The sequence below is a fragment of the Microtus ochrogaster genome, unplaced genomic scaffold, assembly GCF_000317375.1.
Source record: "Microtus ochrogaster isolate Prairie Vole_2 unplaced genomic scaffold, MicOch1.0 UNK16, whole genome shotgun sequence".
In the NCBI taxonomy this organism is placed as follows: Eukaryota; Metazoa; Chordata; class Mammalia; order Rodentia; family Cricetidae; genus Microtus; species Microtus ochrogaster.
Genome location: NW_004949114.1, coordinates 1,331,474 through 1,350,332, shown reverse-complemented (window position 1 = coordinate 1,350,332; position 18,859 = coordinate 1,331,474). Strand labels below are relative to the sequence as shown.

At 50.9% G+C, this 18,859-nt stretch overlaps 1 protein-coding gene across 4 annotated transcripts in view; it reads left to right on the top strand.

Moving 5' to 3' along the window:
• Prkar1b (protein kinase cAMP-dependent type I regulatory subunit beta) overlaps nucleotides 1-18,859 on the top strand; it is a 141,477-nt gene that overhangs the window by 102,010 nt on the left and 20,608 nt on the right. For all 4 annotated transcript variants that reach the window (XM_013353799.2, XM_013353798.2, XM_013353797.2 and 1 more), the window contains exons 7-8: nucleotides 6,185-6,343; nucleotides 15,142-15,202. In XM_013353799.2, coding sequence (XP_013209253.1) covers nucleotides 6,185-6,343; nucleotides 15,142-15,202 — 220 coding nt within the window. The remainder of the gene's footprint in view (nucleotides 1-6,184; nucleotides 6,344-15,141; nucleotides 15,203-18,859) is intronic.

Genomic DNA, 18,859 nt, shown 5'->3' with positions numbered 1-18,859 from the left:
CTGGAGCACCCCTCCAGGATGGACACTGTCCTCCCACTAACAGTGCCCTAGAGGACCACGGGAAGAAAGGCCTAACATTCAGTCTTGGTTAAAATCATGGCTTTCCACAGAGACTCTGTAAAATGCCAGGCAATGTGTGTACATTTGCCAAGAGCTATAATCCATTTTTTTTTCTAGTAGTAGAAAAATAGTTTCCAACTTATCTTAATCATGGAACACAGCATTTCTGCCGAAAAGGACTCTCAACTGCCAGCACACAAGGTTGGGAGTGGGGCCCAGAGTCTTCCCTGGTTGTCTTTAGACTTCTTGTTTGGGGGTCCCCCCATCCTTTCTAAGGTTCATGCTGTCCCTGTGGCTTTTAGGTAGGCAGGATTCCTCCTGTTTCAGAAGAGGGTCTCACCTCAGAGGTGCCTCCCTTCCTGGCAGCATGGTGTGCCCCTAGGAGCCAGGCGTCCTTGGGCATCACTGTTTGGTCCAGGAGTCGGGCTGGGGGCTATTCAGTTTGCCAGAGTTTCCGGGTGAGCACGCATGTTTAAATTGTTCAAGTGCTCAGAGCTTGAGGTGAACTATGCGGTCATCAATGCAGCTGTCACCATGACCCATCGGCAGAACCCTTTCCTCTGTGAGTGTAGGGGAGGGGGTGGAGGACACATGTCTGTGGAGACCAGTGCTTAACCTCGGGTGTCTTTATCAGTCACTGCCCACCTTCTTTTTTGAGCGAGGGTCTCTCATTGGCCGGGGACATTTAAGTCAATCAGGCTTGGCTGGCCCACAAAACCTCAGGTATCCACCTGCCTCCACCTCTCCAGCACTGGAATTACAGGCACATACCATCACACCTGACTTTATGAAACATGGTTTCTGGCAATGGAACTCAGGTCCTCACAGTCCCACAGTGAGCTCTTATCCACTGACCTGCCTTCCCATCCTCCTCCTGCCTGAACTGCCTTACTGATTCTCTGATTCTCTCTTGGCCCCTTTAATCAATCGCTCCACAGCCCCACCCCAGCCCCTGACTCTCCCCTTCCTAATTCCTACCCCTAGAAATCTGATTCCGGGGGTTGGAGAGACCTGGATGCTCTCCTAGAGAACCTGGATCCCATTCCTATCGTCTACATGGCAGCTCATAGCTGTCTGTAACTTCAGTTCCAGGGTTCCATACCTCTTTTTCTGCCTGCACAGACTTACATGTAGGCAAAACACCCCTACACGGCAAAATAAAAATCTAAAAATAACCTGACTCTCCTGGGGCCTCATAGTGACGTCATACAGCATCTATCCTGGGTCTTCTTGTAGCTGAGCAAAACATACTCCAGGTCCATCATCTGTTCACACGATGGCATGTGTCAGAACATTCCGTTTAAGGTTGAGTAGTATTCCACTGTGGGCATGTGCCACATTTTCTCTCTGAGCATCCTTATGGGCTCTTGTAAGCTATGCTGCAGTGAACATGAATGTGTGAATGTCTCCTGGAGACCTGCTTTCCAAAGGGCTGTGACGTTTCTTTCTTTCTTTTTTTTTTTTTTTTTTTTTTTTTTTTTTTTTGGTTTTTCGAGACAGGGTTTCTCTGTGGCTTTGGAGCCTGTCCTGGAACTAGCGCCTGGTCTAGAACTCCCAGAGATCCGCCTGCCTCTGCCTCCCGAGTGCTGGGATTAAAGGCGTGTGCCACCATCGCCCGGCGGGCTGTGACATTTCATTTAAGCATTCGTTGAATGCAGAGCTGGCTGTGCCATTTTCCTGCATGGCTTGGAATCTCCCAAGCTTATTTTACCTACACAACACATCATCCTGAGGTCCTTGGTAGCCTCTTAAGGTCACAGGGTATTGAATGTTGCCTGACAGTCAGTGTGCCTGGAGAGTTGAGGGTGTTAGAGTCTGAGGCACCCCAAATGCTGTGCTGTTCTAGTGGGGATGGGTGACCCAGGATGCACGGTGCTGGCAGTCCCCTGGACTCTTAGGCTCATTCAGATCTCATGTGACTCCACTTTGGGGTTCATGTTGGGGTGCGGAAATCAGCAGCTAACTCCAGACTTGGGGTCTTGACATGGCATGTCTTAGGGTTCCCAGGAACTGCATGAGGACTTGAGGAAGAACAAGAGAGGGCCACACCCAGGATGGATTGGCTCCAAGGAAGAGCAGGACCCTCACTGACCTGATGACTACCCAGGAGTGGTCTGGGGACATAGACCAGGAATGAAAATCCTGTGCCCCAGCTTTTGTGATCGTCCTCACTACCCCACTGCTACCTTGCACACTTGATCTGAAGTGCTTGGGAAGGGAGGCGGAGCTGGTCCTGGCCCACACCCCTGGGCCCATTGCAACCTTGGTCCATCTGCGCCAGGAGGGTGATGTTTACTGGTCCTGGAGTCCCGGTGCTCCAAAAATCCAGTGATCCTTGGGCACTCTGTCAAGACTTTATGGCACAGGTGACCTTCTGCCATCCAGCCGCCTCTGGCTACCTTTGGGCACACTACAGTCTGAACAGGCATTGGCATGAGTCCCCTAAAAGCATGCAGAGTCTAGGCCACCCCAGGGGTCTGAATTCAGAGTTTTTATGGTTTCCCTTCTTTTTTGTCTAGTGTGTATGTTCATACATATGTGTGCAATGTGCGTGTGTCCATGTGTGTGTGCATGCATATGGAAGCTAGGAATCAACCTGTCATTCCTCACGTACCATCCATTTCGTTTTGTAAATTTAATTTTATTTATTGTATCATGTGTGTGTGTGTGAGAGAGAGGGGTGGGGTGGGGTGGGGTGGGGGGTGCTTTTGACACCACATATCTGGAGGCCAATGTGGAATCAGTCCTCTCTTTTCACCTTTACATGGGTCCCAGAGATCAAACTCAGGTCGTCAGGCTTGTGTGGCAAGTACTTCTCTGTGGAGGCATCCTGTCAGTCCTCCTTGTTGTTTGATTAACACAGAGTCTCTCACTAGCCCAGAACTCAATGATTTCTGTAGGAGCGCAGACTAATGTGCCCCAGAGATCACCCTCTCCCCCAGCGCTCTCTCTCCAGACGCCCTCTCCCCAGGCCACCATGCCCAGAGGTTCTTGAGTTTGCAAGGCAAATGCTTTATCAGCTGAACAATTTCTTCAGCCTTGCTTTTTTCCTTTTTTTTAGACAGAGCCTCTGTAGCCTAGGCTAGCCTTATGTTCCCAGTTCCCCAGACTAGGTTTCTCAAGCACGCGTGGGCCCCCACACCAGCTTTCTATATCTATGGCATTTGCTTATGGCCCATGTCTCTGCTATTCGGATGCTGCACTGCGGATGGGAATCAGTCATCTATTGCAGATTCCTTAGAGGTGAGAAGGCTCCCGGGTCAGAGGGCCTCTCACTGAGCAGAGGCTGGACAGGGACAGGCAGGAAGGAGGAAGACAAGCAGGGCAGGACGGCAGAGGCCAGTTCAGCTGGAGAACCGTTGGCTCCTAGTGTGGCATAATGTAGCCCAGTGGGGCCTCCCACCATTTTTCTCTTAAAGGAAGAAAAAACAAAAACTGGAACCAAACAAGAGTAGCCCCTTTGCGTACCAGCTGGGTGGAGGAGCTGTGACAGAGGCCAGTGTGCACAGAAGGATGGCCCTTTGTCCTCCGGGTGGCCCTGGAGGACACAATGGTTTCCTCTGACACTGTGAGGGATCCCCTAGGCTTGAGGCTCTGGGGTGAGGGAGGGTAGTCACTGTAGAGGGTCCCTGCTCCCTTGGTCATGTCCCAGGGCAGACACACTTACTCTTCCTTTCAGGAGTTGATCAGCTGGTATGTTGTGTTCCCAGAGGCTCAGTAATCTGGGGAAGGTGGCATTATGTCCCTTCTCCCACTTGGGATAGTCACTGGGGTGGGGGGCTTCCTCCATCCCTATGCTATAAAGAGAGAGACTAGCCAACTGGCAACTCACCAGTGGGGACTCATGTGTCCTACACACCTCTCCCAATCCCAAGAGCATCTGTACTTACGACTCAGCCCAAGATGACACATGGGGACAGAAGTGTGGTGGGGTCAGAGCAGCCTCTAGGAAATGCTTCAGTAGCACGTGCTGCCGCTGAGCCAACCGGTGTGCCTGACACAACGGATGATGCCTCGGATCCTCGTCAGAGCAAAGCAAGGACATTCACCAGAAGAATGCTTCTGATGCCCGGGTGGTAGTGCATGCCTATAAGCCCAGGTCTCTGGAGGCTGCAACAGATTTTTGCCAAGTTACGGGACAGCATGGACTACAGAGGGAAAGTCTGTCTCAAAAAGGGGAGAGGTTGGGAATATGGCTCAGTAGTAGGTGTGTGTCTAGAATACTTCAGAGAGAAGCTAAATACACGGCTCAGTGGTAGAGCCCCTGCCTAGAATCCCCCAGTGAGGGGGCTGGTGTGCAAGGCCTTGTGTTCAACCCCTGGCACCACAAAAAGCAATAAAAACAATGATCCCGGCAGCATCGTGTTGTTATGACAGCCCAAGTTCATTTAGGCTCTAAGACTAAAGGAACCAAGTGGCAGACTGAGGATGGCACTGAGGAGGTCCTGGGAGGGATGTGCATCTTCACTGAGCTACATGCTTGGAATCGGGGGGGCGGGGTTTGCCACCTGCAAGTTAACTCTCCATGCATCGGGTCCTGCAGAAGCCTAGGCAAGGTGGCAATGCCAGCTCTGAGACCAGAGGGGAGGCTGTGCCCTACCTTTCCTGGGTTGTGGAAATGAAGTAAGGCCCTGAGGGTATACTTTTCCCTCTTCAGACAAGGGTAAACTCGTGTCTGAATTCCCAGATCACCCCCTCCCCCTCTTTTCCCTTCCTCATTCACTATAGCATTTGGTGGCATTGTTTCCAGATTCTTTGTGGATCTTTTTGGCTCTAGATTTGTTGTTGTTTTTGTTACTTTTTGCTTTTTTGTTTGTTTTGATTTTGTTTGTTTGTTTGGTTTTTTTGAGATAAGACCTCCCTCTATAACTGAAACTGGTCTGGAGCCCATCATCCACCTGCCTCAGCCTAAGGTGACAGGGTATGACATCCTCTTTGAGGGTTTTTAAGGGCAAAATGTACCTGCCTCTTCCTCTCCAAGCACCCTAGCTCCCTTTGGGGTTTGGGGAACCCACCAGGCCAGGTGGGAGGAGCATACGTCCCATCTGGTAGAGTCCTGTTTTTGGGAGGCCCTGACTTCCCCAACCACCCATCTTTGTAGCTAGCCAGTCCCTCTCCATGCCTTGCTCATTTCATTGTGGCGTTACAACCATCACCTGTGAGGCGTTCTCTTTCAGACAGAAATCTCTGTGCCTCAGTTATTACCGGATAATGAGACATTGATTTCAAAAAGAATCGCTTCCATGATTCATCACAATCCATTCTTCGGGTACACACCCGTTTTAGCAGTGGGAACGGTTCTGTATGCTCATTGAGACGCTGAGGGAGAAAGCATGCATTGTGTTAATTTATAGTAACCGAGCTGCATAATCGCCCCGGCAATGAACAATCTGCCCATTCTGTGTACTGGTTGGGTGTGGGCCCCCCAAGGTCTGTGCATAGTGCACACTCTGTGCAGGGTGCGTCGCCCGCGCGGTCTGAAAGGGAATCTTGTCCCGGCTTCTTCTCGGTGCAGCTTGGTAGTGATGCCTGGCCAGGGGTCTCAGCTAGGCCACTGGCCAAAAGACTTGGGTACTTGCCTTGGTGGCAAAGTTCCAGAGGAGAAGGGGACAGTCAGTGTGCACCCACAGGGGTGGGACAAGGGGGGTCAGAGGGATACTCAAGCCGAGGGACTCCTGAGTTGCCAGAGAGGACAGGCAGTTTTGTAAACAGGAAAGGCAAGAGACAGGATGTTCGTCTGGGTCTATGTATAATGGTAGAACAACTCATTGGGGTTCAGTCAGAAAAACTGGGATTCAGAGGGACTGTGAGGTGATCCCCGGATGGGCAAGCTGCCCAGGAGGTAGCTGGCACACATTGTGTTCTGCCCTCTGGTCCTGACCTGCTCTTTGATGTTGTGTGCTGCCCAGGTGTGGCTCTGAGTAGCATGGGGTGAGGTGGGATGAGAGCTCCTTGGAGCGTGGTTAGCCTGTGGTTATGTCCAGAGCAGGATTGTGCAAGATGTGGTCCAAGAGCTTTGCAAGGCTCCCATCAATTCTCACTAGGATGGACTGTGGATTCCCCGTAGAGGAAGCAGTCATTGTGACACACATGTCTCACGGCCTTTCTCTTCTTTTCTCTGAAGGTGTATGTGAACGGCGAATGGGTTACCAACATCAGTGAGGGGGGAAGCTTCGGAGAGCTGGCTCTCATTTATGGCACCCCCAGAGCAGCCACCGTGAAGGCCAAAACGGACCTCAAGCTCTGGGGCATTGATCGTGACAGCTACAGGCGCATCCTCATGGTGAGTGGAACCCTGACCAGGGGCTCGAGGGGAGGAGGCATGGCAGTAGAGTCTACACTACCAGAAACCCGGGGCTCAGGTCAAGATGTGTCTGCCTAGTAGACACAGCCCTTGCCATGAGTGCAAAGTATCAGAAAAGGTTTGGGGAGCTTTTTAACAGGAAGTTAGCTGGGAATGTCTCTATTGTGTTCCCCATGTAAAACAGGAAGATAGCTGGGAATCTCTATTGCAATCCCCCGTTCTCTCCTTCCAGAGACTTAAGAATGTGGTTGTAGTGGCTGGATCTCCAGTCCTACCATTTAGGACCATGAGGTCACATGGAGGATAAAACTCAGAATCCTTCCAAGATGACATTAGGGTAAAGGTTAAAAGGCACCATGGGGACACAGTGTACACAGGTCTTGGGGGTGGCTGCTGCTTGGAGTACCGCGGCCTGTATGGGGAACACCATGAGAAGAGAAGGAAAGTTTCATCCTAAGGAGTCAGGAGTGCTCCATCCTGAGGCCCCACAGCCCCCTCTGCAGCCCACCCTCCTGACCTCTGACACGGAGCTGCTAGGGTCACAGAGGGACCTTGGTCCGACTGGGACTCCAGATTGGGCATCCCAGTGAGAACTGAAGAGTGGCCATAGGCTGAGATGTTCCAGAGTGTTCCCCAGAATAGCTCAGGATGGAGCCCATGTGCCCAGTCACTGAGGTACAGAGGGCACATTCTGTTGTCTTGAGGTGATGCCAGCTCTTCTGTAGGACACACTCGTGGACCAGCACAGTCTTGGAAGGCAGCTGTCCCCAGGGCCAGCATGCTTGGCACGTCAGGGCTCCCGTACTGCTGTGGGCACAAAGACACAGAAGAGACGGTACAGCACCATCGTCCTTTGTCGCCAACATGCTCCCGATCTGCAGGGACCTGCCTGTCCCAGTGGGAGGGTGTGATGGGGGATCCTCCCACCCTGCCAGAGGACACAGTCCCGGTCCCCTCTGAGCACACCTGGCTTTGGAGTTGCACAAGCATTGTTTCCCTACCGTCTCTTCTACGCTGTGTCATTGCTGGCTGTGGGACTTTTGTGGTCAGGACTTTATATTCAGGAATGCTCTCAAATCGCAGAAGAAACTGGCATTTTCTTTGGGTTAATTTCGGGTCCCCGGACACTAAGAATAGCCCCTTTGGGCTCCAGAATCGGCAGAGCTCTTGTGGAGAATTTGAATCCTGTCCACACCCATCCCTGTCTAGGCAGATTTGGATACGTCCAAATCACCCCCACTGAGGGCTCCCGCCTTAGCATGGACTCACAGTGGGAGATGCAGAAAATGAAGAGTCACCAGTGTCCCAAGGGAGTTAGCTACAGCCCACAAGGTCAGCTCAGACTCCATATTCAAGTTGGAAGTCTGTGACTTCTAATTTGGAAGTTTCCTAAGTGTCTCTCCTTGTTGCTTTGTCTAAGGGACACAGTGCCCAGTGCTGGGCAGAGTTGGGGGCATTGTCACCTGTAGGACTCAGGTGAGGGCTCAGCAGAGACCAACAGTCCACGAGTTTCTTTCCTTTTACTTAAGCCTTGGGCCCTCTGTTCGTCGGCCCCTTTTTGGGGACCTGTGTCTGCAGCTAGTGTGTTAGGAATTTTTAGTAGAGGGGCTGGATATGATTCAATTGGCACAAAGCCCTGGGGTCCATACCCAGCACTGCCTAAACCAGGACAGTGGTCCATACCTATAATTCTAATACTCAGGAGGTGAACATCTAAGTCCAATGTCATCCTCAGTTACACAGCAACTTTGAGGCCAGCCTGGATTACATGACACCCTGTCTCCAAAGGCGGGGGTGAGGGTCTCATATACAAAATTGAATTGTGCAGGAGAAGTCATACTGGGGGTCTTCCAAGACCTCTGTATGATGTGTTCTGAGTCCGTGGGAACTTGTGTCCTAAGCAGATATGGGTCCCCATTCCTAATGCCACTGACTCTGAAGGACCCACCTCTTTACTGACTCTCTAAGCCAAGAACCAGGCTTCCTCCACTTCATAGCATAGGTGGTGTGACCCCTGCAATCTCAATGCACCGCCTATCTCTTTTTTAAATTTTCTGAGATGAGCTTAGAGTTACCCAGTAACTCACAGGGGTTCACACAGCCTGGGAGTAGATGACCCCTCCACCCTTGCCCAGAGTGAGAACCCCAAGGCAGTGAGAAACTACATGCACAAAAGTGGCTGAGAAATTTCTTCTGAACCGTTGCTTATGCTGCAGTGAAGGGGTGGGGGTAGGATATGTGCTCCGAGGCTTCAGGTGACAGAGAACCTTCTGTCAGGGCCAGCTCCTTGTCCTGGGTAACAAAGGTGGCTCAGCTAGGACAGTCTGTGCTGGGAGCTAGAATCACATCCCTGGTTCCAGTTCTTCTGAGCCATGGGGTAGGCAGAGTTTGCCATGGACAGGGTATTGTTCTCAGCATTTTGTGTGTGTGTGTGTGTGTGTGTGTGTGCGTGTGTGTGTGTGTGTGTGCGCGCGCGGGGGGTGGGGTGGAGTGGGGTGGGGTGGGGGTAGGGTCTTTGATCCCTGGTCTCATTGTCTTACCTGGAACACCCTTAGCAAAGTGGGCCCTCTGCATATTTGGCAACCACCAGCTTCTCCTGTCCACACAACGATCCTCTAACCCAGCCTCATGCCAGTTCGTTTGAGAGTAAGGCAGTCTCTGCAGGTGTGTGTGTGGGGGGGGGGCAAGGAAAGACCTTAGGGACCGTGGGAGGCGAGTCTGTGCTCTGCCCTTCGGTGTCCCCAGGCCCATGGTCTTGGTCAGGATCTTGGCTGAGGTTTCCTTTCCTGTGACAAAATAGTCCAGTGAAAGGTTTAGGGGACAAAAGACTTATTCTGGCTCTGACTCTGAGGTCCCATCCATCATGGCGGGGAGTCACAGCAGCAGGAGCCAGAGGCAGCTGGTCACCTCCTCGCCACAGCCAAGGAGTGCTCTCTAAAAACTGGAACCCAGTACAAGGTCACTCCTTTGCCTTAGTTCAGGACTAATCAAATGGTGCTGCCCACATTCCAGGTGGGCGTTCCCAGCTCCGTTAACACAATCAAGATAATCCCTCCCAGATGTGCTCACAGAGTAACCCACACCAACGTCATCCCTCACTGAGACTCCCTGGTGACTCTAGATTCTGTCACATTGACATCCACGCTGCAGGTGCCAGGGGGACAGGCAGATGAAGGCCCTGGACCAAGCTGGCTACTTGGGGAGAAAGCTGAGCTAGCCTCTGCAGACAGGTTCCTAGGCTGAGCCCCATTGGAGCCATCTTGCATGCTGTAAAGCCTACTAAACTGGGAATCCCCGGTGTCACCAAGAGGCTTAGCAGGTGACGGCTCAGCGTAGGAACAAAGCAGTCTGGCTTCACCTGCTGGCTGACCACTTCCCTAGGCTCCAGGACATTTTCAGCATTATCCTGCCCACTGAACCAACATTAGCATCTGAGGTTCCTGGGTCACGACCTGCCTGCATTCCGCTGGGAGAGCTTAATTGCTAGGTGGTCAGTGGGGACTACACGGTTTCAAAAGAGATGCCTTTTTTAAGGGCTGGATAGCAGTAAAATGGTATGGGCCAGGTCATTGAGCAGGCTGTTGCCACCGCAGCCACCCCGACTCGCACCCATCAGCAGACACAATAGTTCTGCGTCACCAGAGCCTGGACACTGGCTTTCCAATTGTGCCATCGTGTTGTCATGGGAACAGACTTGTTCCAGCCTCCGCTGGCAGAACCATCATCTAACCGTCAAGGTCTGGACAGCTGAGGACAACTTAATGCGGGACATTGAGTCCCTAGCCCTGTTGGGAACTGAGTTATTTTTCTCATTACTCTGACAAAATACTTAACCAAAGCAACTTAAGGGAGGGGAGGTTTATTGTGGCTCATGACTTTAAGTACAGTCCTTCATGGGCCACAGTCAGGAAGGAGACACACACACACACACACACACACACACAGAGAGAGAGAGAGAGAGAGAGAGAGAGAGAGAGAGAGAGAGAGAGAGAGGTGAGAGAGATTCCTTTTTCAGTCCAGGACCCCAGCTCATAGAATAGTGGTGGTTTCTCCCATGTTTAGGATGGATCCTCCTATGAATAACCCAACTGGAACTTCCCTCACAGACATGCCCAGAGGTCTGTCTACTAGGAGAGTCTAGATCTTGTCAAACTGAGCATCAGGATTAACCATCATGGGTTTTTCCCTAGGAAGTCGACATCTTAGGGACATACATGCTGTGGGCGGAGACTGCCCAGACCCGAGATAATCACACAGAAGCCATATTAATTAAAACAATGCTTGGCCTATTAGCTTAGGATTCTTATTAATTAACTCTTAAAGCTTAAACGAACCCATTTCTATTATTCTGTGTATTGCCACAAGGCTGTGGCTTTCCAGGTAAAGTTCTGGTGTCTGTCTCCTTTGGCAGCTACATGGCTTCTCTCTGACTCCACCTACTTTCTCCCTGTATCTCTGTTCAGATTTCCCCGCCTGGCTTTATTTTGCCCTGCCATAGGCCCAAAGCAGATTCTTTATTAACCAATGGTAATAAAACGTATTCACAGCATACAGAGGGGAATCCCACATCAACATGTGACTCTGGGTTTCTAGGATTGAAACTTAGCCAGCTTATCAGTGCTGGTTTGAATCAGATTTGAGGGAGAAGTTGAGGCTCAAGGTTGGGGGTAGAGCTCGGGTCCTGTCACTGTATTGTGTGTCAGTCTCCATGGAGACCCTTTGGGGCAGGTTTTAATATTCCCATTGAGCAGATGAGGAAACAGAACTCAAGCAGTCACTGAGAATGGAGGCCCGAGCCCAGGCTTTCTGACAGCGAGCTCAAGCAAGCTCATCATCCTCCAACCTCCCCCAGGCTCGTCACTGGATATGCTCATGGGCTGCCCCTCCAAGCTCTGTTAGTATCCCTACACTACCTTACACTCACCCCCTGCTCCTGCCGGCATATGAATCTTGGTCATGACACCCACCACCTCAGTGTGTGCCCCAGAGTCCCATAGCACTGTTCTCGCTTCACCCTGTGCTTTGCCCAACCCCTTCTCTTGGTCCCCCATGTTCCTCTCCTCCATCACCCCCAACTGTTATGCAAGGCTGGTTTCTCCCTTGACACCCGACTACTGGTCTTTAAGTAGGAACTTCCTGGGCTGTCCACCATACCTTCTAGGGTCCTCAAGTCAGGGTGGCAGGGTCTGGCTGGTAAGAGCTCTGGTGCCTGCAAATGCCTCTGTGTTTCCCCATAGGCATCACCCTTTCACTGTTGGTACATGATTACTCAGGGATAGATTTCTCTCTTGGCTCATCCTGCTTTGACTGGACTGTGGGTACTTGTATCTTTAAGAGGTACCCAGCCATGAACATCACACTCTGAGTGTCCTAAAGGGCACTGAGCTGCAGAGAGAGCAGTGAGCTGTCTCTGCCACTGACTGATAGGCACCCAGGGACTCCTCTGTGGCAGCTAGCCCCACCCCCGTGCATGTCTGTCTACATCGAGCCCTCTCCACCCGCATGGAAGCCTGTCTAGAAGCTACCTGTGTGGTTGCACACAGCTGCTGCTGGCTACTCCGCCTGCACCAGAGCATGGGAGGCTGATGATACTGTTGTTATGACATCAGACAGATTGGACCACCTTAGCTCTGCTTTCTGCCAGCCCCACGCCTGGGCACAGGGTGTGTGAGCCTCCCAGTCCAGGGTGAGAATGGAGGTTGATCACGTGTTACAGCACATAGCAGTGGCTTCATGGACACAGCTGCAGTATGACAGGCTGTGTGAACTCATGTTTGTAATTCTGGCACTTGTGTGGAGGGGGGGTAAGGGGGGGCTGGAGACAGAATCACAGGGTCTAGGTCAGCCTGGATGACAGTGAGTTCCAGGCTAGTGTGGGCAACAGAATGAAACTATCCTTCAGCAAAGAAAAGAACCTTGGTGTAGTGGCACACGGCTTTCATCCCAGCATCCAGGAAGCAGAGGCACGCAGATCTCTGTGTTAGAAGCCAGCTTGATCTACATAGAGAGCTCCAGGACAGCAGTTTCAGCCCCCAACTCAGTGGACAGGACCTTCTTTGGGCTTCTGTTTCCAATCCAGTAGAGATACAACAGCTGTCTCTCGGAGATGTGGGGGTCCATCAGCGGCTATGCCAGGGCAAGGTCTTGACTATGCCTCGAGTGGCTGGGCTGCAGGGGGCTGGTGCCCCTCGGTACCTATCTGGAGCATGACTCATCCCATTTCTGATGATTAGGGTCTTGTCTCCGGCTGATGCCCTCCTGTGTCAGAACAGGAAATAAAGAGCCTCAGCTTCTGAGCTGAGGTGTTGACAGCTTTGTCTGATCAGTGGTTTGATGTCACAGAGGGAGAAAGGGGGTCCAGGTTAGAGACAGCAGCTGGGTCATGAACCTGATGAAGAACCTGAGACCTTGCAGAGGACATGATTATTCCAAGAACATGGGCACTGATGGGCTGCCTCTGCCTGGAAAGACAATGTGCGGACCCTCTCCAAGAGCCCTTCTCCAGGTTACCCAGGAAGGTTCACACCATCATCTTCATGGTCACAGTCACTAACACCACCCTCTTTACTATTACCATTGATCAGCACCATTGCCAGCATCAGTAACACCATCCTCATCATTATCCTCATCATCATCCTTATCACCATCCTCATCACCATCCTCATCATCAGCATCATCATCACTGGCATCACCACCATCACCACCACCATTGTGACTATCAATAGCATCATTGCCACCATCAACATCATCATCCCTGCCATCACCACCATCACCACCACCATTGTGATATCAATAGCATCATTGCCACCATCAACATTATCATCACTGCCATCACCACCAACACCATCATTATCATTATTATCAAAACCATCGTCACTATTATCAATACCATCATCACCATCATCATTACTGTCAACAACACTATCACCACCACCATTGTGACTATCATCAATATCATCATTGCCACCATCAGCATCATCATCACTGCCATCACCACCATCACCATCATTATCAAAACCATCGTCACTATTATCAATACCATCATCACCATCATCATCCCTGCCAACAACACTATCACCACCATTACCATGAGGAGCAACAACAACTTAAATATTGAATCTCTGTCCTCGTAACAACGGATTGAAACATCTCATTTCCCTAGGTCTAGTAACATGAAAAGTACACCCAGATTTACCCTGTTCCTTTGCATTGAAGTGTCCATCCCTCAGAAACTCAGCCTGGCCATGTGAGGCCCTAGGAGGGCATGGGAGGGCATCCATACCCTTATACCTTCACCTCCACTATTGTGTGGGCCTCAGGAAGCAGTAAGCTTCACATTCTTTCTGAAAGCGGGAAGTCCATGTCAGCCCCTAGTCTGTTCTGGATGCTGAGATCTCAGGAGATGAGCATCTCGAGGCAAACAAAGGTTGACCTTGTCCACAGCTAGGGAGAACCCCATGCTCTGACCCTGTGGAAACTGTGGTTTGCCCTGGAGCCTCGAGGGCCCTTCCTCCTCACTTCATCGCTGCTCATATTTTTGTCATAGCTTTCCAGGGACTAGCATTGATTGCCACATGTCTTCAGTCCAGTCCTTCTCCTGGGAGTCCTCCCCCACCCCCTTAGCAGAGCTACACTCACTAACTTTGGCTCATGGCTTTGAGTTCAGGTCCATGGGCTGCCCCATACCCTGTGTGGAGGGGTTTCCTGCTGCAACCCTTATTTCCTGTGCGATGGAGCCACAAACCTCTTTTACACTGGACTGAACCTGCTGCCGGAGAGCAGAGCCACCGAACAGGGTTTGTCCCTGTTAGCCCAGAGAAGGGCAAAATCTGTGACTCTGACTTTTCTTGACTCCTGAAGCTTCCGCTCTGAGCATGCAATGTGTTGGTCTCTCCATTTCTGCTCCCTGCCCCCTTAGGGCTGCTGCAGATTGTACTGATGTGCTTAGAGCTTAGCGTCAGGCCCCATGACGAACATCTATACTATCAACGCCACCCCGTGTAAGGACTGAGATTGCCAGTCTCTTAGGAGAGACTGGGGCATGCCCCTCCAAAGACATGCTTTAGGGAGCGCCTCAGGCATTTGCAAACCTTTATGCATCAGTCCTCTCTCATGTCGGATCCATCTCTCCTTCCCTGACATCTTTCGGTGTACATCTTTGTGAGCAGACAGAGGGAGGGCTGTAGTACCAGAGACTGGTATTGACCTCAGGAATAAGAGAGCCCCAGCTGCTACAATAGAAAAGCAGGGTGAGCTCCTCTAGGACATCTGTGTCAGCTCGTCAATGGCCAGGCAGGGTGCGTGAGCCTCCCTCACCATTGTTCTATAGATGGCCGAGGGAGCTGGGAGGTCCACTGGGTGGCTGGCTGTCCTGACAACCTGTCCAGAAGCCCCAAGGCTTTGTGAAGGTGCGTCTCAGTGGAGCATCCTTGTGATTCAAGTCAGGGTGCGGAGGCAGGAAGATTACAGGTTAGAGTCTAGCCTGGGAAGAGCAGAGCAGGCGCAGCTGTGTCCACCTTTGGAAACTTCAAACCTCATGGGTCCATGCACTGGGGTGCCTTGCACAGGGTTGGACTCGCTTGGGGTTTCTTCTGGTGGTGCTGGAAGTTGTTTCAGAAGACAGGAGATGAAGAGCAGGAAATAAGAGATACAGGCTCACACTGATTTGCTCAATGGGGTTCCTCTGAAGAGATCAGTCTCTGAGAGAAATCTGCAAGTGTCAAAAGGCCAACTGAGACTGGAGACCCATCTTCTGTGTTCTGCTTTTTCTTCCACAGGGAAGCACTCTGAGGAAACGCAAGATGTACGAGGAATTCCTCAGCAAAGTCTCCATCCTAGGTCAGTGATCCTGCTGCTCATAGCCTCTCTGCAGGCTCCTGTGAGTGCCTGCAGACAGCCCACAGCTGCTTCTCCCCGTATGGCCGATAGGGCATCTCTGCTTAGCATTATGCAGGTTTGGGACATGCATACTCACAGGCAAACACGGACACATGTGCGTGCCTCCCATAGGAGTGGCAGTACATGCTCACGTACACACACCACACATTCACCTATACCCATATACTTGCACACATGCATAAGTACACACATGGACATAAATATGGCATGCATTCATATATATATATATATGCACATTTGTGGTCCACGTTCATAGTACACTCATTCATGCATATGCACACTCACACACTGCATGTTCATATATGTGCACATTCGCGATGCACCTTTATACAGGTGCATGTACATACCCTGCTACCTGTGAGCATGAATGTCATCCTGCCAATGTCCCCATCTTTTCCAAACTGTGTCTGCTTATCTCTCTTTCTGTCTTTGGTGCCATCATCCCAGCGCCATGATTCTGAACTAAAAGTGAGCTCTTTGTTCTCATCGCTGGAACCTTGCGCTAAGTGTCTTCCCCCTCCTTTTGGCTCACCTTGAGCATGGCTTCTCGGTGACATCACTGCCCTTCCAAGACCATCTTTGTGTTCCATCCCTGTGGCCTGTGGACGGCTGTGGGTTGTACTTGCATCCTGGGTTCATGTGCACAGTTGAGTCACTCAGAGACCTTAGGAGAAGATGGGGATAAACTGGTTCTGAATACGAAGGAGGGCTCGGCTTGGCGCCTGTCCCTCTCAGTGCCTCTTGTACACAGAGGCTCTTCATACACTTTGTCCCACTGCTGCAAAGGCGCCTCCCTTCCTGCCCTTGATGAATTGCTGTAATCCTCATTTATTCATTGTCGTGAGATACTCGCAACAGCCTGGCTCAGGGAACCAAGCCCAGCGGCAGGGTGTGCAGGCCACGACTTAGGACCTGCTCTTTGCCTCAGCAGAGATTTATCCCCACAGGCAGTCGCTTACCACCCCCATCCTACTCCCGGCCAGCCGGGTCACTGCAGGTCCCTCCCTGCTTCTGCCTCTACCTGTATGTGCGCGGTTTAAATGTTCTCAGATGTGTTGTTTCCTTTAAAATTCTGGGGCCAAATACTGGCTGTCTCCCTTACAGCTATTTCAGTTTTCACCCAAGATTTATGATGTTTGGAGATAACGCTTTGGCAAGTCTTGTTTCCCAACCTTGGATATTGTATATTTTAAATGCTATTGGGGGAAAAGCCTATCCTTAAAACATGTATGGGGAGCAGGGAGGTGCTGCTGCTACTGAAGTCCAAGCCTTGTACATATTAGGCAAACATTTTATTGTTGAACCCTAGTCCCTCACTGGGGGATTTTAGGCAGGTGCTCTACCACTGAGCCACACCCCAGCCCCTCACTGGGGGATTCTAGTCAGGGGCTCTACCACTGAGCCACACCCCAGCGCCTCACTGGGGGATTCTAGGCAGGTGAGCCACACCGCTCACCTACAGGTAGCATCCTAACTATAGCCTCTATTCCAGTGTTTCATATCTACATTCCCGTTCTGCATCTGTTTCTATAATTTTGCTGAAAGTGACCTTATTCCACAATGGACAATATGCATTTCTACATTACTGTGAAGAGTCACCGTGACCATGATGACTCTTATAAAGGAAAGCATTTAATTGGGGCTGGCTTACAGTTTCAGAGGTTTAGTCTATTGTCTTCATAGTAGGTAGCATGGCAGTCTGCTGACGGAAATGGTAGCAAAGAGTTCAGCATCTGGATCTGAAGAGAGTAGGAAGAGAGAGACACTGGGCCTGGCTAGGGCTTTTGAAACCTTAAAGCCCACCCCCAGTGACACACTTCCTCTAACAGGGCCACTTTCAAGTAGTGCCACTCCCTAATGACCAGCATTCAAATCTTTGAGCCTATGGGAGCCATTCCAGTTCAAACCACAACACAGCCCAAGCTGGCCTTGAACTCACTAGATAGTCAAGGTTGGTATTGAAGTTCTCTGATCCCGTGCCTCTATTTCCCAAGGGCTGAGATGACAGGTCTGAGCTAATATGCCTGGTCAGATAATTTTTTAAAAAAACTCGCAGCAAGTCACCTGTGGCAATATACATCTGTCGGAAACTTGAGGCAAGAGGATTATAAAAGTTCTAAAGTCAGTCTAGGCTAATTGTGAGGTGTGTCTCAATAAATGAGAGGGGAGGAGAGGAAGTGAGAAGGAGAGAAAGAGGAAAAAGAAAAAAGAGAAGCAGACCCACTACTGTGTCTGGAGTAGACTCCCTGCCCACACTGCACAGCTGGGTTCCCTGTGGCCTGGGGTTCATGGAGACGTGGCTCTTTTGCAGTGTGGGGGCACAAGCAGGGGATTTAGGGAAGAGATATTTCCCTGCTAACCTAGATCTAAAATGAATGCCTTTTTCAATTTTTATTTTTAGCAGCTGGCCTACATATGTAGTGTCTAAGCGTAGGCCAGAAAGGTTTCTTTCACTGCGAGGGGGCGGGGAGGGGGTACAGTTAAAAAGGTGATCATGGTTTTCTCACAGCAAACTCCCATATTATTATGGTTTTTTTTTTCTTCCTATCTGGGGGCCGGGGATGGGCAGTTTCAGGGATGGAAGGTGTGAGCAAGACAGCCTCGGCCTGCTGAGTCTCTAATCCTTTAACGATAAACTCAGCATCAGAGTTAAGTTTTTTTGCCCAATGTAGTGGTAGGTGTGTCCTTTCTGAGTGTCACAACAGCAGTGCTGGTCATGGTGGCTTAAGCTTGTAAACCCAGCATTCAGGGAACGGAGGCAGGAGGATTGATTGCTGGGAGGCTAGCTGGGGTGTCCTAGTTTCATTTCTGTTGCTGTGATGAAAACACCCCGACAAGAGGCAACTTGGGGGAGAAAGGGTTCTGGAGTAGAGCTTCTCATGGAGAAGTCCCAGTGGCAGGGACTTGAGGCAGCTGGTCACATGACATCCACAGCAAAGGCGGAGAGAGAATGAATGCTTTCATGCTTAGGGTCCAGCTGGCCCCCTCTACTCTTACACAGTTGAAGACCCCAAACTAGGGAATGGTGCCGCCCATTCAGGCTGGGTCCTCCCACATCCATTAAGGAATTAAGACAATCCCCCAGAGACATGTACACGGTCCAGCCTGGTCTAGACCATCCCTCCTTGAGACTTTCTTCCCAGAGTATTCTCATTATTTAAATTGACAATTGAAACTAGCCATCACACGGTGAGTTCAAGCCCAACCTGGAATATAGAGTGAGACCCCGTCTCAGAAACAATCAAGAATCTGGGGAGATCGCTCCGCAGTTAAAATGCTTGCTGTGTAAGCATGAGGACCCGAGTTTGGAACCCAGCACTCACATCACTGCTGGCTGAGTGTGGGAGCCTGCCTATATATAGTTCAAGTCTCTGGAGGCGGAGATGGGATCCCAGAGCAAGCTGGTGAGCAAGAGACTAATTATATCAGTGAGCTCTGGATTTGATTGAGAGACCCTGCCCCAATAAATAATGTGGAAGAACAATGCAGGATGATTCCTGGCATCAACCTTGGTCCACCTCCACATGCATGTGCAACTTTGTGAACAGGCATCACAGAGAGAGAGAGAGAGAGAGAGAGAGAGAGAGAGAGAGAGAG